The following is a 19,970-nucleotide window of genomic DNA, read 5'->3' on the forward strand; positions in this document are numbered from 1 at the left end:
AAATACCAGCAACAGTGTGTGAAAGCCTTGTGAAGACTTACAGAAAACGTTTGACCTGTGTCATTGCCAACAAAGGGTATATAACAAAGTATTGAGAAACTTTTGTTATTGACCAAATACTTATTTTCCACTATAATTTGCAAATAAATTCATAAAAAATCCTACAATGTGATTTTCTGGTTTTTTTCCCCTCATTTTGTCTGTCATAGTTGACGTGTACCTATGATGAAAATGACAGGCCTCTCTCATCTTTTTAAGTGGGAGAACTGGCACAATTGGTGGCTGACTAAATACTTTTTCCCCCCACTGTATAGCTCTTTTTGGGGTCATTTTCACAGACGTAGTGATATATTTTGAATACAATAAAAGCTAAATTCTTGAGAGGGAAAATGTCCTATTCCCTCATCATGCATGATTCAGTCACCACATAGGCAGTTTTACAGGGCTTTGAAACCTTTGTTTAGATGTCTCTGTTGATGCCTGTCACAATTATTTAGGCATCCATCCTGTATATCTGGCTGAGGATGGTGGATTAAGCTGTCTGAAAGTGATTTAGGGCCTTTTCTCAATTGCATACTCCTTGCGTCCTCTCTCCTCGCCTCCTTCTCAAAACCCATTGGAAGAGAAGGTCAGAGGGGAGGGACCTCTGGCTTTCTCATCCAATGGGTTTTGAGAAGGAGGTGAGGAGAGAAGATGCGAGGAGTATGTAATTGAGATTCTCCCTAGGTGTCCTTGTTGAAACCTGTCGGAAAGTGATTTAGGCGTCCCTGCTGGGGGTCCTTGCTCGGGAGTCCTTGCTGACCACCTCCAGGATGAGTGGGTCAAATGAGTTGCCTGGCTGGATGTCCTGAATCTGCAGTACCTGTTTGGTATACTCCTCATTCATAGTCCTCATCTCTGTCAGACACGCCAGAATCTTAGGGTACAGCAGGCTGGAGGGACAGGGAGGACAGGGACAGGGGGACAGGAGGTCACTATGAAGACAGAGCATTACTAGGCACATTATCCAACGTCATGCCTTACGACACGTCTCATGTCTCAATGAAATCCAATATTTAGACCGACTCACTGTTTCTCAGGCTTGGCCCTCTTGGAGTCGATGTGGACCTTCAGTGCGATAGCCACCTTCTCCTGCAGACCATCAATCACACCATGATGGATCACACCCGGACGATCTGCCAATCAGGACACAACATTTTCAACCACATAAGCATTTGGGGAGCCAACTACCACTGTCTCACAAAGTAATTTATAATTTAAACTCTAATTTCAACAGTCTTTCTTCACAAGTGTAAATGTACTTAAAGGTCTAATGTAGCCGTTTTTATCTCAATATCAAATAATTTCTGGGTAACAATTAAGGACCTTACTGTTTTCGTTTCAGTCGCCTCCATCTCCTCTAACTGAAGCTAATTGTAGGGATTTGTTTTCTATTGATAATGTAAAATTAACAGCCATACAGAAAGACTCATATGAAGGTGAAATTACAGAGGAGGAACTTCTGGATGTAATTAAAGACTTTAAGTCCGGGAAAACTCCAGGGTTGGATGGCATACCAGTCGAGGTATACCAAACCTTTTTTGATATACTCAGAGGACCGTTATTAGCATGTTTTAACCACTCCTATGTAAATGGTCGATTATCAGACACTCAAGAAGAAGGTCTGATTTAATTATTACTGAAACAGGATACACGTGAGAAATATAAAGATCCAGTCCATTAAAAAAATTGGAGGCCACTTACACTTCAGTGTTGTGATGCAAAAATTATAGCAAAATGTATTGCGCATAGAATTAAAAAGGTAATGTCGGACATTATTAATTCTAATCAGACAGGTTTTTTACATGGACGATACATTGGAGATAATATAAGGCAAGTACTGGAAACAATAGAACACTATGAAAAATCTGGGAAACCAGGCCTGCTATTCATAGCAGACTATGAAAAGGCATTTGATAAAGTACGACTGGAGTTTATATATAAATGCCTGGAGCATTTCAATTTAGGAGAATCCCTTATAAAATGGGTTACAATCATGTATAGTAACCCTAGGTGTAAAATAGTAAATAATGGCTATTTCTCCAAAAGTTTTAAACTGTCAAGAGGAGTAAAACAAGGTTGTCCACTATAGGCATATCTATTTATTATGGCCAGCGAAATGTTAGCTATTAAAATGAGATCCAACAATAATATCAAGGGATTAGAAATCCAGGGCTTAAAAACAAAAGTGTCATTGTATGCTGATGATTCATGTTTTCTTTTAAATCCACAACTTGAATCCCTCCACAGCCTCATAGAGGATCTAGATACATTTTCTAACCTCTCTGAAATACAACAAAATGATGATAAATGTACTATATTACGTATTGGATCACAAAAAAATTACATTTTTACATTACCATGTAGATTACCCATAAAATTGTCTGATGGTGATGTGGATATACTCGGAATACATATCCCACATGAAATAAATGATCTCACTCCAATACATTTTAATAGAAAGTTACCAAAAATAGATAAGATCTTGCTACCATGGAAAGGTAAATACCTGTCTATTTGTGGAAAAATCACCCTGATTAACTCTTTAGTATTATCCCAGTTTACCTATTTGCTTATGGTCTTGCTTACGACTAGCAAACACTTTTTAAAATTATATGAGAAAATAATATTCAATTTTATTTAGAATGGCAAGCCAGACAAAATTAAACGGGCCTATTTATATAATGAATATGAATTCGGAGGACAGAAATTATTAAATATTAAAGCATTAGACCTATCACTAAAAGCTTCAATCATACAAAAGTTATACTTAAATCCAAACTGGTTCTCTAGCAAATTAGTAAGATTGTCTCACCCCATGTTCAAGAATGGCCTTTTTCCCTTTCAACCTCTCACTTTCAGTTATTTGAAAAGGAAATAATCTCCCAAATATCAGTATTTCTAAAACAAGCCATAGAAAGTTGGTTGCAATTTCAATTTAATCCTCCAGAAACGACAGAACAAATAATGCAACAAATATTGTGGTTAAACTGAATATATATATTTTTTAAATAAAGGTATAATCTTTGTAAATGATGTCATAGGTAGGACTGGTGGAGTTATGTCGCACATGCAGCTAACAAAAACAAAAGGAAATGTCTGCCCTACCCAAAATTACAACCAAATAATTGCGGCATTACCGCAAAAATGGAAGAGGAAAGTGGAAGGGGGAAAAAGTAAGGAACTTGTCTGTCGGCCCTGCATTAAAGGACATAATTGGTTAAAGAAAATTGTGATAAATAAAAAAGTATATGAGTTTCATTTAAGGACCAAAGGATTGACAGATCGTACTTCTTGGAGAAATGTCCTCTGGTCTGATGAAACAAAAATAGAACTGTTTGGCCATAATGACCATCGTTATGTTTGGAGGAAAAAGGGGGACCTTGCAAGCCGAAGAACACTATCCCAACCGTGAAGCACGGGGGTGGCAGCATCATGCTGTGCGGGTGCTTTGCTGCAGGAGGGACTGGTGCACTTCACAAAGGAAGGAGGAAAATTATGTCTTTGCAACTCTACCTAGAAGGTCAGCATCCCGGAGTCGCCTCTTCACTGTTGACGTTGAGACTGGTGTTTTGCGGGTACTATTTAATGACGCTGCCAGTTGAGGAGTCTGTTTCTCAAACTAGACACTCTAATGTACACTCTAATGTATTTGTCCTCTTGCTCAGTTGTGCACTGGAGCCTCCCACTCCTTTTTCTATTCTGGTTAGAGCCATTTTGCGCTGTTCTGTGAAGGGAGTAGTACACAGCGTTGTACGAGATCTTCAGTTTCTTGGCAATTTTTCGCATGGAATAGCCTTCATTTCTCAGAACAAGAACAGACTGATGAGTTTCAGAAGAAAGTTATTTGTTTCTGGCCATTTTGAGCCTGTTATTGAACCCACAATTGCTGATGCTCTAGATACTCAACTAGTCTCAAGAAGGCCAGTTTTATTGCTTCTTTAATCAGCACAACAGTTTTCAGCTGTGCTAACATAATTGCAAAAGGGTTTTCTAATGATCAATTAGCCTTTTAAAATGATAAACTTCGATTAGCAAACACAACGTGCCATTGGAACACAGGACTGATGGTTGCTGATAATGGGCCTCTGTACGCCTATGTAGATATTCCACTAAAAATCTGCCGTTTCCAGCTACAATAGCCATTTACAACATTAACAATGTCTACACTGTATTTCTGATCAATTTGATGTTATTTTGATGGACCAAAAATGGCTTTTCTTTCAAAAACAAGGACATTTCTAAGTGATCCCAAACTTTTGAACGGTAGTGTATATATATTTGCGAGGAAGAAAAACATATGGGGGATTGGAAGTGATGCAGACAATTACATTCATGGAAGTTACAATCTATCTGCAATATTAAAGCTGATCTACCCCCATAAAAAATAAATAATAATAATAATACAATAAAAAACATTAAGGACCATACTGTAATTGTTTTAAAAGAAATGGTCAAAAATAAACAAAATAGCTTCTTAGCAAAGAGACATTTCTCAAGCGATAATTTAGCTAGGACTGTCTGGGAGTGTTCTGAGTAGGGAGGGGAAAACTGAAAACTAGCTGTTATATAATATAATAATAATATGCCATTTAGCAGACGCTTTTATCCAAAGCGACTTACAGTCATGCGTGCATACATTTTTTTGTGTACGGGTGGTCCCGGGGATCGAACCCACTACCTTGGCGTTACAAGCGCCGTGCTCTACCAGCTGAGCTACAGAGGAACTATCTTTCTTATTGGTCTATTAACCAATTTATTGCCTGGTGATGTCACCAGGCAGGCCAAAACTCCATCCCACCAAAACAAGCTGAACATTTCAGGCAGTCTTTTCAAACAGCTCTTACACTAAAAGGGCATTATCATAATTTTCACAATTTCACAGTATTATTCCAATCTCATAGTGTGGAAATATATATAAAACCAGGAAAATCCAGTGTTTGACAGCACTGGAATGTATTGAAAGCAGGAAGGACGCAGCAAAGTCAGAGCGTGGTAATGAATCTGTGTGTGTGTGTGTGGCATAATGTTACTGATGAAGATTTTTTCAGTAAACTATTAGATAAACAAAGTTAATCACAGACATGACGAACATGGGTACTCTCTGTTGCTGGGCAATAACTTAATTGGTTCCTTTGACTGGGTTTGTGTCTGTGTGAAATGGGGATTTGACCTCGGGTCGAATTCCTCGCTCTTACCTAATCCATGGCTGTCCTACCTTATCAGAGACTGAAACCAGACTGTTGCCTTTTGCCTCTCTCCTCAAACAAAGTCTTGGGAGCGCAGCCAGAGTTGAACTGAGTTCAGACTAATCATGAGTAATTACAGCATGACAGGAGGGGAGAGAGGAGTTGGGTTTGGGTATGTTTGAGAGATTGAGTGTGGACCTGTCATGTCCAACAATCAATCTTCAGGTCAAGCCAGGGTGAGCCGGGGTTGAACAGAGTTTAAACTGAACATGATTATTTTTGCACGACAAGGGCTTGATTGATTTTACTACTATTGATTCTAAACTGAATAAAATTCTAATTTAGCCGCTATCATAGACTAAGGAAGTGGGCGGAGCGGTAGAGAGGGGGAAACTGAGGATGGTGGTGGGGGAACCCAAGAAAGGGGGGGCTTTAAGCGGAGATGTATGTGAAAATTACTATATAAACTGAGAGCTGGGAGGTGAAAAGGGAGGATGCTTTGCAAATCACCCCAGCTTTGTATTTGTAATAAAGTCTATCTTAATTCTACAAAAACTCTGAAATACTTTGATTCTTTGATTAGTATAAGGACGAAATTTTCCACATCATTACCTGGAGAGAAGAGGGAGATGGCCTGCATGAGAACATACTCCACCTCCTGCAGCTGTAGGTTCCTCAGGGTGTAGTGGAACCGCATCAGAGGGTCCAGCAGGTGGCGCTGAAACCCAGCTACAACAGAGATAGGGGAATTAGGGAAGGGAGTAAGAGAGAGAGGGAGGGAGAGAAGGGGAGAAGAAAGAAAGAGGGAGATATGGAAAGGAGTGGGGATGAGGAGGGTGTGAAAGGAGATGGGGGATAGGGAGGAGATAGAGGAGAGAGGGAGGAGACAGAGGAGAGAGGGGGAGAGGGAGGAGATGGGGGAGAGGGAGGAGATGGGGAGAGGGGAGGAGATGGGGGAGAGGGAGGAGATGGGGGAGAGGGAGGAGATAGGGGGAGAGGGAAGAGAGAGGGAGGAGACAGAGGAGAGAGGGGGAGAGGGAAAAGATAGGGGGAGAGGGAGGAGAGAGGGGGAGACAGAGAAGAGAGGGGGAGAGAGTGGAGATGGGGGAGAGGGAGGAGATAGGGGGAGGGGGATGAGATAGAGGGATAGGGAGGAGAGAGGGGGAGAGGGAGGGGAGACGGAGGAGATAGAGGGAGAGAGGAGAAGGAGATAGGGGAGAGGGAGGAGATAGGGGAGAGGGAGGAGATAGGAGGAGAGAGGGGGAGAGGGAGGAGAGAGGGGGAGACGGAGGAGATGGGGGAGACGGAGGAGAGACGGGGAGAGGGAGGAGAGAGGGGGAGAAGGAGGGGAGAGGGGGAGAGAGGGGGAGGGGGAGAGAGGGGGGAGGAGATAGAGGGAGAGAGGGGGGAAAGGGAGGAGATAGGGGAGAGGGAGGAGATGGGGGAGAGGGAGGAGAGAGGAGAGAGGGGGAGAGGGAGGAGAGGGAGGAGAGAGGGGGAGATGGAGGAGAGAGGGGGAGAGGGAGGAGAGAGGGGGAGAGGGAGGAGAGAGGGGGAGGGGAGAGGAAGGAGAGAGGGGGAGACGGAGGAGAGAGGTAGAGTAGGAGGAGAGAGGGAAGGAGGAAAGAGAGGGGAGAGGGAGGAGAGAGGGAGGAGAGAGATGCAGTACAGAGAATTGAGAAGGTGTAGTGTGTAAGCAGATAGAGAATTATTGACAAAAAATAGAAAGTGTGGGGGATGGGGTAAAAGGGAGAGATCGAGATTGACAGGGTGATGATGATCTTCTACAGTCATGTGATTTGATAAAGGAACTAAATAAATCTAGTAACCCTCACCTACAGACAAAAGGGAACACTGTTTTATACCAACACATCCATTAACACCTAGGTCAAGGACAAGGCTACATGGAACCCCAGAAACATCCAGTAATAACAGGACAACAGGCTCAAATTAAAGTTGACCATGGTGTAACCTCACCAGGCTGTTCATCTACCTTGATTATATTTAACTTGACTCTACTTATTTGTTTACATGAGAAACCTTCATCACATTATCCTGATACTCTGACAGTTACAAGGGGTCACTGATTGGCCAATTATTTCCTTTCAAGTGGACACCACTTTTCCAGATTGGAAAACATCAGATATCCTATAGCTGCTTCTCCTGCCGGTACCCAATGGCAACGGTAACAAGGAGGCTGCTGCCCTCATCACAGCATTCTATCTATAATGTAATGATGGGGCTTTTGACCAATCAGATCAGTTATTTTGCCAATAATTGGGCAATATATCAGAATTTGTCTGCCTGTGTAAACACAGCCATGGAGACGTAAACAAACAGATGGGCTGGACCTGGGTCTAGACCTGTTGAAATGGGAGGGGCTCATTAAAGTCCCCCAGGGCTTAGTGAAAATAAAACATAAGGCTCGTATGATATTCTTATTACCAGCTTTTAATAGCGACGGCAATAAATTAGCAGCAGCAATGAGGCTGCTAGTCAGGTGAGTAAAGATCTGGCTCCATGTATCTTCGCCAGTTGTAGAGCTCAGAGACTTGTCTCTATGGAACAATGACTACCAGTGCTGGTAAACTGTGGCTAGGTTGGCCAGTCAGCCTAATGATATACAACTGTAGACAGACAAACATTTGATTCAAGCACCAGACGTTGGGATTGAATCCACTTCAAAGGAAAGCAGACTCAGCAGAAGCCTGAGTCCAATTTGAGCTTCCTCTATTTACAATACTGGTTGGTAATAAGAACGGGTTTGGGCACATTCTGACACAAACATCAGCATCCATAGAAATGATGTCAACTCTGTCACGCAACTGTCTCTGTCTGTCTCTCTGACCCCATTAGTATTACACCTGGTATTAACATACAGTACATCCTGGGATCCACATGAACACATTCTGGATTTAGTGCACGATACGGCTTTAGCCAACAGCAGTTCACTGTATAGGCAAAAGTGCTATTTGATTTTCTTTCTACAGTTATTATATCTTCACTATAATAATAATATGCCATTTAGCAGTCGCTTTTATCCAAAGCAACTTATAGTCACGTGTGCATAAATTTTTACGTATGGGTGGTCCCAGGGATCGAACCCACTACCCTTGCGTTACAAGTGCCATGCTCTACCAATTGAGCTACAGAGGACCACTATGTAGATTACAATGGAAAAAGTCTACAGCGTGTGTGTGTGTGTATATACATATTCAGTATACATATATTCAGTATACAGTATACATATATATACACACTACAAGACCAAAAGTATGTGGACACCTGCTTGTCGAACATCTAATTTCAAAATAATGGGCATTAATATGGAGTTGGTCCCCCCTTTGCTGCTATAACAGCCTCCACTCTTCTGGAAAGGCTTTCCACTAGATGTTGGAACATTGCTGCGGGGACTTGCTTCCATTCAGCCACAAAAGCATTAGTGAGGTTGGGCACTGATGTTGGGCGATTAGGCCTGGCTTGCAGTCAGCGTTCCAATTCATCCCAAAGGTGTTTGATGGGGTTGAGGTCAGGGCTCTGTGCAGGCCAGTCATGTTCTTCCACACCGATCTCGACAAATCATTTCTGTATGGACCTCGCTTTGTGCACGGGGGCATTGTCATGCTGAAACAGGAACAGGCCTTCTCCAAACTGTTGCCACAAAGTTGGAAGCATAGAATCATCTAGAATGTCATTGGACGCTGTAGCGTTAAAACAGCCCCAGACCATTATTCCTCATCCAAAAAACGTTTAAGTTGGCACTATGCATTCGGGCAGGTAGCGTTCTCCTGGCATCTGCCAAACCCAGATTTATCAGTTCGGACTGCCAGATGGTGAAGCGTGATTCATCTCTCCAGAGAACGCGTTTCCACTGCTCCAGAGTCCAACGGTGGCGAGCTTTACACCACTCCAGCCAACGCTTGGCACTGCGCATGGTGATCTTAGGCTTGTGTGCGGCTGCTTGGCCATGGAAACCCATTTCATGAAGCTCCCGACGAACAGATATTGTGCTGAAGTTGCTTCCTGAGGCAGTTTGGAAATCGGTAGTGAGTGTCAGAGTTCCTCTGTGGAGATGGGAGAACCTTCCAAAAGGACAACCATCTTTGCAGCACTACACCAATCAGGCCTTTATGGTAGAGTGGCCAGACGGAAGCCATTCCTCAGTAAAAGGCACATAACAGCCCGCTTGGAGTTTGCCAAAAGGCACCTAAAGACTCTCAGACCATGAGAAACAAGATTATCTGGTCTGATGAAACCTAGATTGAACTCTTTGGCCTGAATGCTAAGCGTCACGTCTGGAGGAAACCTGGCACCATCCCTACGGTGAAGCATGGTGGTGGCAGCATCATGCTGTGGGGATGTTTTTCAGTGGCGAAGACTAGTCAGGATCGAGGGAAAGATGAACGGAGCAAAGTACAGAAAGATCCTTGATGAAAACCTGCTCCGGAGCGCTCAGGACCTCAGACTGAGGCAAAGGTTCACTTTCCAACAGGACAACGACCCTAAGCACACAGCCAATACAACGCAGGACTGGCTTCGGGAAAAGTCTCTGAATGTCCTTGAGTGGCCTATCCAGAGCCCGGACTTTAACCCGATTTAACATCTCTGGAGAGACCTGAAAATAGCTGTGTAGCGACGCTCCATATCCAACCTGACAGAGCTTGAGAGGATCTGCAGAGAAGAATGGGAGAAACTCCCCAAATACAGGTGTGCCAAGCTTGTAGCGTCATACCCAAGAAGACTTGAGGCTGTAATCGCTGCCAAAGGCGCATCAACAAAGTACTGAGTAAAGGGTCTGAATACTTATGTAAAAGCTTTTTATTTTTAATACATACAAACAATACAAAACTGTTTTTTGCTTTGTCATTATGTGGTATTGTGTGTAGATTGACGAGGGAAAAAAACGATTTAATCCATTTTAGAATAAGGCTGTAACGTACCAAAATGTGGAAAAGGTCAAGGGGTCTGAATAACTTCCAAATGCACTGTGATATATATATATATATATATATATATATATATATATATATATATATATATATATATACACACACACACAAAATAGTGTTTATATAAAACATGATGACTATGATCGCTATAACTTTCATAAACAAAATAGATTTGTTGAGGACTGAAAAAAGGCAAAGGTCGTGTCCAGGGCCGGACTAAGATAAAATAGGCCCCGGAGATCTCACCTATTTAATCACTGTAGCAGTTAGCTCTCATCTCACCTGGGCACTGCATCAGCCAGATGAAGCAACTGCACATCTAGCTTATCTTCTTCCCCATCCCTTCTTGTCTTGATTCTACAGGAAGCTAGCCTGTTCTTCTCAAAACATTATTAGCAAGCTAGCTAACGTTAGCCAACTTGAGCAGAGAGCTCAGCTTGCTAACTAGGAAAGCCAACCAACTACACACCAAATATACATAGAGCAAACTATTTTCTAAACTAATCTTAGTCTCAAATGACAAGTACATAGCTAGACCTATTGCTCTGTTACACAATGTAAGAACCACTAGATACAGGCAAGCCAGACTGGAACCCTGTGAAATGTGAAAGCACATTCAACAAGGATAACACCTCAACTGATTGGTCAGAAGAAAAATCCCAGTCCACCAGAGCTCGTGTTTTTCTCTGCTGCTTGCTTGCAGAATAGTTTTTTACAACTACAAACTTTTGGCAGAGGTTAGTTGCTAAATTAGTGACAAACCTCTGAGCGCACAGATTTGACATCGGCAAATGTAGTTTTGATTCACCTAAAAATATTCACCAGTTGCAAGTTTAGTAAATGAGTTGCATTCATTCTCAAATGTTGTTGCATGCTTGCAAATCTAATTGAATTTATTCACACATCAAGTTATGCGCTTGCAAGTGTTGTTGCCGTTATTCTCAAAAGAAGTTACATGCTTGCAAATATTTTTAGCAATTACAAAACTCATTATTCAGGTGAAACTCATATTTGACATGTGCAAATCATACTTTTCATGCTTGTACACTTAAGTCACTGTTTTACCTCCATAGTAGAATACATTGTATGGCTGGTGTTGTATTAGAGGGCATTGAATTATTAGAATAAAAGTACAATAATCTATTTGGATAAAATTAAAAAGAACATGCATCTGATGATCAGTTTTGTGCCTATATCTGGTGAGACCCAATCATTCTGCCCCACAACATTCTGCCTTACTGCACTTGGCATGTGATATGAACTTGTGGCTGTAACATGGCAATGTAATCCAATCACAATGCATACATAAGATACATTTGATGCATTTTACTGCCAGGTGTAGACACAAGGTGCCCAGACAATGATCCGACCACAGGTGCTTGGTCTGAGAAAAGCTGCAGCTGTCCATCATCAGATGAGTGTGGAAACAGAAATGAAGAAGCAAGATAGGATCTCTGTGAGTTGGAACAGGTGTATTAGAGAAGGTCGTTATTCCAGGAATGTAATTATGTTGTGTAGTCTGGTCAGGGCTTGGTCAACCAGTAGCTGAGCTACAAAATAGAGCCAATAATATCCCATGAAGGTCTACAGACCTCAGCCTCTTATCTTCCTCTATCATTTTCTCTGCTACTGTTCCTCTCATTCTCGGTAGAGATGTGAGAATGGACCCTGGGCCCCCAATTACCTTGGGCCCTAGCCCCCATGCATACAACACTTTAACTTACCTACAGAAATCATTAGACTTTCTCCCTCCATCCCTCCCTCTTCTCCTCCACCTCCCACCAGAGATAACTAAACCTGCTGACACCTCTCTCTCCTTCTCCTCCAACTCCCACCAGAGATAACTAAACATGCTGACACACCTCTCTCTCCTTCTCCTCCAACTCCCACCAGAGATAACTAAACCTGCTGACACACCTCTCTCTCCTTCTCCTTCTCCTCCAACTCCCACCAGAGATAACTAAACATGCTGACACAACTCTCTCTCCTTCTCCTCCAACTCCCACCAGAGATAACTAAACATGCTGACACACCTCTCTCTCCTTCTCCTCCACCTCCCAACAGAGATAACTAAACATGCTGACACACCTCTCTCTCCTTCTCCTCCAACTCCCACCAGAGATAACTAAACATGCTGACACACCTCTCTCTCCTTCTCCTCCACCTCCCACCAGAGATAACTAAATATGCTGACACACCTCTCTCTCCTTCTCCTCCAACTCCCACCAGAGATAACTAAACCTGCTGACACACCTCCCTCTCCTCCACCTTCTCTATTCTCCTCATACCTCCATATCACCTCTCCTCCACCTCCTCTATTCATCACCTCTTCTTCTCCTCTCCTTCATTTTGCCCACCTCCACCTACCACCAATGCAAATGTTTCATACCTCCCTCTCTTCTATTCCTCCTCGTTAGAGAGGTTCCATAGTGAGCTCCATGGAGACCAGGAGAGGCCATCTGTTTCACTTCAACCAGCTCATTAACCTGCAGTAAGTCACCCCTCTCAGCCATGAACTGTGTGACTACTTTATAATGGGCCTTCAATGCAAGACATTCTGCCTTTAGATCTCGTTAGGCTGCAATACCACTGTGTCCAACTTTGGGACTCGGTATTCACAGCAGCTTTGCTATGTATGTAGGTTTGGCTATGTAGGCAGTATGAAGCTTAACTCACCCCGGACAGCGTCGTCCATGCAGTAAGTCAGGGGACCACACTCCCAGATGCCCGTCTTGACGTTGAACATCATGTTGAAGCGGATCTGCATCATCTCAAACATAGCCCCCTTCAACAGAGAGATCTGGTCATCTATGGCCAGGGCCCTGCCAGACACACACACACACACACACACAGGTAAGAGAGCGATAGAGAGAGAGAAGGGGGGACATACACAATCACACACATATGCAAACACACACACCTGAAGGAGGGGAGTCCTTTGGCAAAGTTGATAATGTTCTGGATCATGTAGGTGGTAAGGTCAGCTACATGGGGCAGAGTGGTGAAAACTGTTTTCTTCCCTCTATCACTCCTGTCCTCCTTCTCATTCTCATTTTCCTCCCCCTCAAAAGAACAGGAGGAAGAGGAGAAGCTGGTGGGGGTGGAAGTGGAGTAAGAGGACGACAAGTTATCCATTCTTCTAGTCAGTGTTGCACTTTGCCCGCTGGCAGTCTGATTCCACACAGACATGGGGTTGAGGTCTCTGTCGATGGGCTGAAACAGACACAAACTCAATCAGATATCATCCACCCGATATGTAACACAGGACACAAAACACAAATGCACGGACGCACACTCACACACACACACCCTGAACTGGAAGTGGGAAAAGGTGATGTCAAAGGTCTTTTCATGCGTGTTGACCAGTTCCTGTATGACAGCTTCCTGTTGTGGCGAGAGGAGGGGCTCTTCAACCATCCTCTTCCTCCTGATCTGACTCCTCCTCTTCTCTACAGCCTCGTCTGTCATGATCACTATGGCAACAGAGTAAAACGCTTTGTCACCACGGCAGACCTGGGTTCAAATACTATTTCAATTATTTCAATTACTTTCACATACATTTTTAAGTTCGAAAAATAAGTTGAATATATTGGAATATTGGAATACTGAGTATATAAAACATTAAGAACACCTGCTCTTTCCATGACATAGACTGACCAGGTGAATCCAGGTGGAAGCTATGATCCCTTATTGATGTCACTTGTTAAATCCACTTCAATCAGTGTAGATGAAGGGGAGGAGACAGGTTAAAGAATGTTAAGCCTTGAGACAATTGAGACATGGATTGTGTATGTGTGCCATTCAGTGGGTGAATGGGCAAGACACAAAATGTAAGTGCCTTTGAATGGCGTATGGTAGTAGGTGCCAAGCACACCGTTTTGTGTCAAGAACTGCAACGCTACTGGGTTTTTCACGCACAACAGTTTCCCGTGTATATCAAGACTGGTCCACCACCTCAATGGACATACAGCCAACTTGACAAAACTGTGGGAATCATTGGAGTCAACATGGGCAAGCATCCCTATGGAACGCTTTCAACACCTTGTAGAGTCCATGCCACGACGAATTGAGACTGTCCTGAGGGCAAAATATTAGGAAGGTGTTCCTAATGTTTTGTACACTCAGTATATATGGATATATACTTGGAAAGTATTGGCATGTATTTGATTACAAATATTGAAATATTCCATGCATTTGAAGCCTGGTCTGATTGGTCCTAGCGTTATTTGAAATAATGTTTTTGTAAATAAGTCTTAGAAAATATTTCAAATAGTAGCCTATTTATAGGAAATTATTTGAAAATACTTTGAAATACTTCTAGTAGAAGTAGTTGATTCAGCACCACATTATTTGAAAATACTCAAATACACAGAATATGAGTATTTCAATAACACATTCTTAAATACACATGTATTTGAACCCAGGTCTGCATCATGGAAATGTCACTACAGAAAGGTTAAAAAAGCCAATGGTAATCCAGTGTATGGGCGTTTGTGTGTGTGTGTGTTAGTGTGTGAACTCACACTCTTTCATCATGCCTATGGACTGGCATTTGCGGAGTCGGCAGGCCTGGCACTGGCGGCGGTTGTTCTTGGTGATGACACAGACACCCTGCCACGGGCAGCAGAACTTAGTGGGGTGCTTCATGGCACGCCTGGCACAACATCATAGGCACACGATACACATACAGTAAATAAAAATATACTGTACATTTTCCATAACCCAAAATATTGTATTTTCAGCTGTTTGAAGCTGGTGTACAAAACCTAAAATAAAAGACGCAAAAACGAAACTTGAGAACGGGAAGCACAGAAATACTGCACATAGAACAGTTCTACCACTTCTTAGACTTGCTTTCAATGAGAATGACAGATCTATAACTCACATTTCTATGTGAATTTGGTCAGGTCGCCCAAAAAGTTACATATTGCAGCTTTAAAAAGGCTTCTAAAGTTTGTAATTTCCACTTTAAAATGTCAGACTTGATTTGCCCTAATTAGAAATATAGCAACCATTAATTATAATCGACATAATTCAGTAGATGTATCTAGTGCTCTCACCAGTGAGCACCTATTGGCCACAATGTATTAACCGCTTAATTTGTAAAACACAAACCTTCTCAAACAGTCAGTTTCTTGTTTACGCTAACACAGTACTGAATGCTTGAGTGTGTGTGTGTGTGTTTCACTTACCTGAAGAAGCCCTTGCAGCCCTCACATGTCATGGCGTTGAAGTGATAGCCTGTAGCACGATCTCCACACACCTGACACACCTTGAGCTCCCCATCATCTTCCTCCTCCTCCTCTTCCTCCTCTGCAGAGGTATGGGAAAGGGGCCAGTCGCTGAGGTTCTCCTTACTCATTCTGACCTGAGGGAGGTGCTATAACAGAGCCCTCAGCACTGTTACTAATGAGAATGGAATAGATTTGATAAACTATTACTAATAAATCCTATCCAATCTATTCCAATCAGACCAACTACTGACTATTCAATTTGAGATTAATATACAGTACCAGTCAAAAGTTTGGACACACCTACTCATTCAAGGGTTTTCCTTTATTTTTACTATTTTCTACATTGTAGAATAATAGTGAAGACATTGATGAGGATTTTTCATTTAGATAAACAAAGTTAATCACAACATGATGAACACGGAGCCAGTGTTAAACATGGGTACATCTCTGTTGCTAGGCAATAATTTAATTGGTTCCTTTCACTGGGTTTGTGTGTGTGAAATGGGGATCTGCCTCGGGTCGAATTCCTCGCTCTTACCAAATCCACGGCTGTCCTACCTTATCAGAGACTGAAACCAGACTGTTGCCTTTTGCCTCTCTCCTCAGACAAAGTCCTGAAAACGGAGCCAGAGTTGAACAGAGTTCAGACTAAACATGAGTAATTACAGCATGACGGGAGGGGAAAGAGGGGTTGGGTTTGGGTATGTTTGAGAGATTGAGTGTGGACCTGCCAGGTCCAACAATCAATCTCCAGGTCAAGCCAGGGTGAGCCGGGGTTGAACAGAGTTGAAACTGAACATGATTATTTTTACATGACAAGGGCTTGATTGATTGTACCATCATTGATTCCACACTGAATAGAAGTCAGATTTCGCCACTATCATAGACTAAGGAAGTGGGCGGAGCGGTCAAGAGGGGGAAACTGAAGACAGTGGTGGGGGAACCCAAGAGGGAGGGGTTTTAAGCTAAAATGTATGTAAATATGACTATATAAACGGAGAGGTAGAAGGAAGATGCTTTGCAAACCACCTCAGCACTATTACGTATGTAATAAAGTCTATCTTAATTCTACAAAAACTCAGAAATACTTTGCCACATCATAATCAAAACTATGAAATAACACATATGGAAACATGTAGTAACCAAAAGTGTTAAACAAATCAAAATATATTTTATATTTGAGATTATTCAAATAGCCACCCTTTGCCTTGATGACAGCTTTGCACACTCTTGGCATTCTCTCAACCAGCTTCACCTGGAATACTTTTCCAACAGCCTTGAAGGAGTTCCCACATATGCTCAGCACTTGTTGGTTGCTTTTCCTCTCAATTGGGTTGAGGTCAGGGGATTGTGGAGGCCAGGTCATCTGATGCAGCACTCCATCACTCTCCTTCTTGGTCAAATAGCCCTTACACAGCCTGGAGGTGTGTTGGGTCATTGTCCTGTTGAAAAACAAATGATAGTCCCACTAAGCCCAAACCAGATGGGATGGCGTATCGCTGCAGAATGCTGTTGTAGCCATGCTGGTTAAGTGTGCCTTGAATTCTAAATAAATCACAGACAGTGTCACCAGCAAAGCACCCACACCATAACACATCCTCCTCCATGCTTTACGGTGGGAAATACACATGCAGAGATCATCCGTTCACTCATACCATGTCTCACAAATTTCCACCGGTCTAATGTCAATTGCTCGTGTTTCTTGGCCCAAGCAAGTCTCTTCTTATTATTGGTGTCCTTTAGTAGTGGTTTCTTTGCAGCAATTCGACCATGAAGGCCTGATTCACACAGTCTCCTCTGAACAGTTGATGTTGAGATGTGTCTGTTACTTGAAGTCTGTGAAGCATTTATTTGGGCTGCAATTTCTGTGGCTGGTAACTCTAGTGAACTTATCCTCTGCAGCAGAGGTAACTCTGGGTCTTCCATTCCTGTGGTGGTCCTCATGACAGCCAGTTTCATCACAGCGCTTGATGGTTTTTGCGACTGCACTTGAAGAAACTTTCAAAGTTCTTGACATTTTCTGTATTGACAGACCTTCATGTCTTAAAGTAATGATGGACTGTCGTTTCTCTTTGCTTATTTGAGCTGTTCTTGCCATAATATGGACTTGGTCTTTTACCAAATAGGGCTATCTTCTGTATACCCCCCTACCTTGTCACAACACAACTGACTGGCTCAAATCCATTAAGAAGGAAAGAAATTCCACAAATTAACTTTTAAGAAGGCACACCTGTTGATTTAAATGTATTCCAGGTGGCTTCCTCATGAAGCTGGTAGAGAGAATGCCAAGAGTGTGCAAAGCTGTCATCAAGGCAAAGGGTGGCTAATCTCGTGGTCCTCTGTAGCTCAGCTGGTAGAGCACAGCGCTTGTAACGCCAAGGTAGTGGGTTCGATCCCTGGGACCACGCATGACTGGAAGTCGCTTTGGATAAAAGCGTCTGCTAAATGGCATATTATTTGAAGAATCTAAAATATATTTTGATTTGTTTAACACTTTTTTGGTTAATACATGATTCCATATGTGTTATTTCATAGTTTTGATGTTTTACTATTATTCTACAATGTAAAAAATTGTAAAAATAAAGAAAAACCCTTGAATGAGTAGGTGTGTCCAAACATTTGACTGGTACTGTATGTCACGAATTTGCAAAAAGTACAATATGTTATGAATTTTCTAAACGTACAATATGTTATGAATTTACAAAACGTATGATATGTTACGAATTCTAGCTAGTTGGCTAACGTTTGCTAGCTGGCTAACGTTAGCTAGGCTAGGGGTTAGGGGTTAGGGTTAAGGTTAGGAGTTAGGTTAAAGGGTTTAGGTTAGGGTTAGCTAAAAGAGTTAAGGTTAGGGGAAGGGTTAGCTAACATGTTAAGTAGTTTCAAAGTAGATTAGAAGTAGTAAGTCGTTGAAAAGTTGCTAATTAGCTCAAGTTGACCGTGATGAGATTCGAACTCGTAACCTTTGGATTGCTAGACGGTTGCATTAGACACCTACCCATCCACCTCGACCAACCACCCTATTTACATCTTTGCATTAAGTAACCATATGTCTTATGTAACCATACCAAACGTAACATATCATACTAATTTGGTTATTCTGGTGTATGTTTACTATGTTACGTCTAGTCTATGAGACCAGGCTGGTGGGGGTGGTCTGCTCAAGACCTGGTGCCAATCACAACCCTTTTAGTGCCTCTGTTTAATGGGCGTTAATTACATAGTACCATTACCCACACATTATGGGGACATGTCACTCAAAAAGTATAATTTAACGTGCATATGGATGCATACTGATGTTAATGGAGTAGTTAAATGCCTTTTTTTCTCACAGTTTTTTTCACTTGGTCTTCAGTGCTCTCCCTATCTAGGACTTCATTCATGTTGAAAAATGTCAGTGTGCCACCTTGTGTTATGATTCAAATTACATGTAGACAGGAAATTAGTTAGTGTTCTGAATAACAGCACAAACACAGAGACAGACAGACAGAGAGCGAGAGAGAGAGAGAGAAACAACTGGAACCTGGACCTGTAATTCAGGTCCTACCATTGTGAGAATAACAATGGTCTATGACACAATTGCCACACACACAGACACAAAAACATAGACACAAACACATGCGCGTACACACACACTTCCATGCCAAGGCTCGGGTCCAAAGTTCTGTGTAAACGTTTGACACAGTTCTCTGAACAGAGACAAGCAGGTGGTATTGCAGCCTACTGTACGTTGGCCATGATTGCAGTGACCCAAAGTGGTCCACTTCACAAACGTAGCAATAGCCAAAACATTGTATTTTAACAGTGAATACATTTTGCAAAAAATATGACAATTATTACTGCAGCAGTGAGCGATCCAAGCTGTGAATTTCACTAGAGCACGAGCCTATCCTACAGTCGGTGGGCATTTGCAGTTTTTATTTATTTTTATTTTTTTAGGCAATATAAAGTATGAAAGACTGACTTACTTACAAAGACATGACAGCACTAATATCACAATGACTACTTGGAAGAAAACAATTATGTAGCTGCGACTTTCAAGTGAAAGTGTTTATCCAGGAACACTCACGGAGAAGCGCACTCCTCCTCACCAAAGCTCCCCTCGTCTCCAGAGCGCCTTCTCACTTCCTGTTTACGGTCTAGGTTGAAGATGACAATAATTATATTTGTTTGACCTAGGTTAAGTTGACATTAACGCCTCAAAAGTTGAATACAACAAAACCACTGTATTAGTAATTCAGGTTTATTACTTGTGCTGTCTACAGTATAAAGGCTAAATGACCAACTCTCTCAATTTGAGACGGACTGAATTCTCAGCCAATGGCCTATCCACATGCAGGCTTCCCCACACACGTGATAGGAGGAAGACGTGTTGTATATGTGCAGGATCATAATTCGATCACCCTGTTGCAGGATAACTTTCCTGCATAAGGACATTTTAAACTTGTAGTGTATTTGAAGTTGAAAAGTCTTCTGAAGTTTGTAATTTCCACTTTGACATTTCAGTCTTGATTTTCATTAATCCCTACTAAAATATCAATTAATTATAATCCACATAA

The 19,970-nt window shown here is 42.2% G+C and overlaps 1 protein-coding gene across 2 annotated transcripts; it reads right to left on the reverse strand.

The window, feature by feature from the left end:
- Positions 1-688: 688 nt before the first annotated feature.
- Positions 689-19,683, reverse strand: nr1i2 (nuclear receptor subfamily 1, group I, member 2). 2 transcript variants are annotated; one of them, XM_041844852.1, is made up of 9 exons: positions 19,481-19,683; positions 15,370-15,557; positions 14,701-14,831; positions 13,487-13,650; positions 13,098-13,390; positions 12,854-12,999; positions 5,841-5,957; positions 1,070-1,175; positions 689-932 (listed from the first exon to the last, which is right to left on the reverse strand). In XM_041844852.1, exons 2-9 carry the CDS (start codon positions 15,537-15,539, stop codon positions 758-760), a joined length of 1,302 nt encoding a protein of 433 aa, XP_041700786.1. In that variant the 5' UTR covers positions 15,540-15,557; positions 19,481-19,683; the 3' UTR covers positions 689-757. The 2 variants fall into 2 exon arrangements, with proteins under 2 accessions (XP_041700786.1, XP_041700785.1); XM_041844851.1 differs by having other exon boundaries at positions 19,384-19,683.
- Positions 19,684-19,970: the final 287 nt, after the last annotated feature.

The sequence above is a fragment of the Coregonus clupeaformis genome, chromosome 23 (genome assembly GCF_020615455.1).
Source record: "Coregonus clupeaformis isolate EN_2021a chromosome 23, ASM2061545v1, whole genome shotgun sequence".
In the NCBI taxonomy this organism is placed as follows: domain Eukaryota; kingdom Metazoa; phylum Chordata; class Actinopteri; order Salmoniformes; family Salmonidae; genus Coregonus; species Coregonus clupeaformis.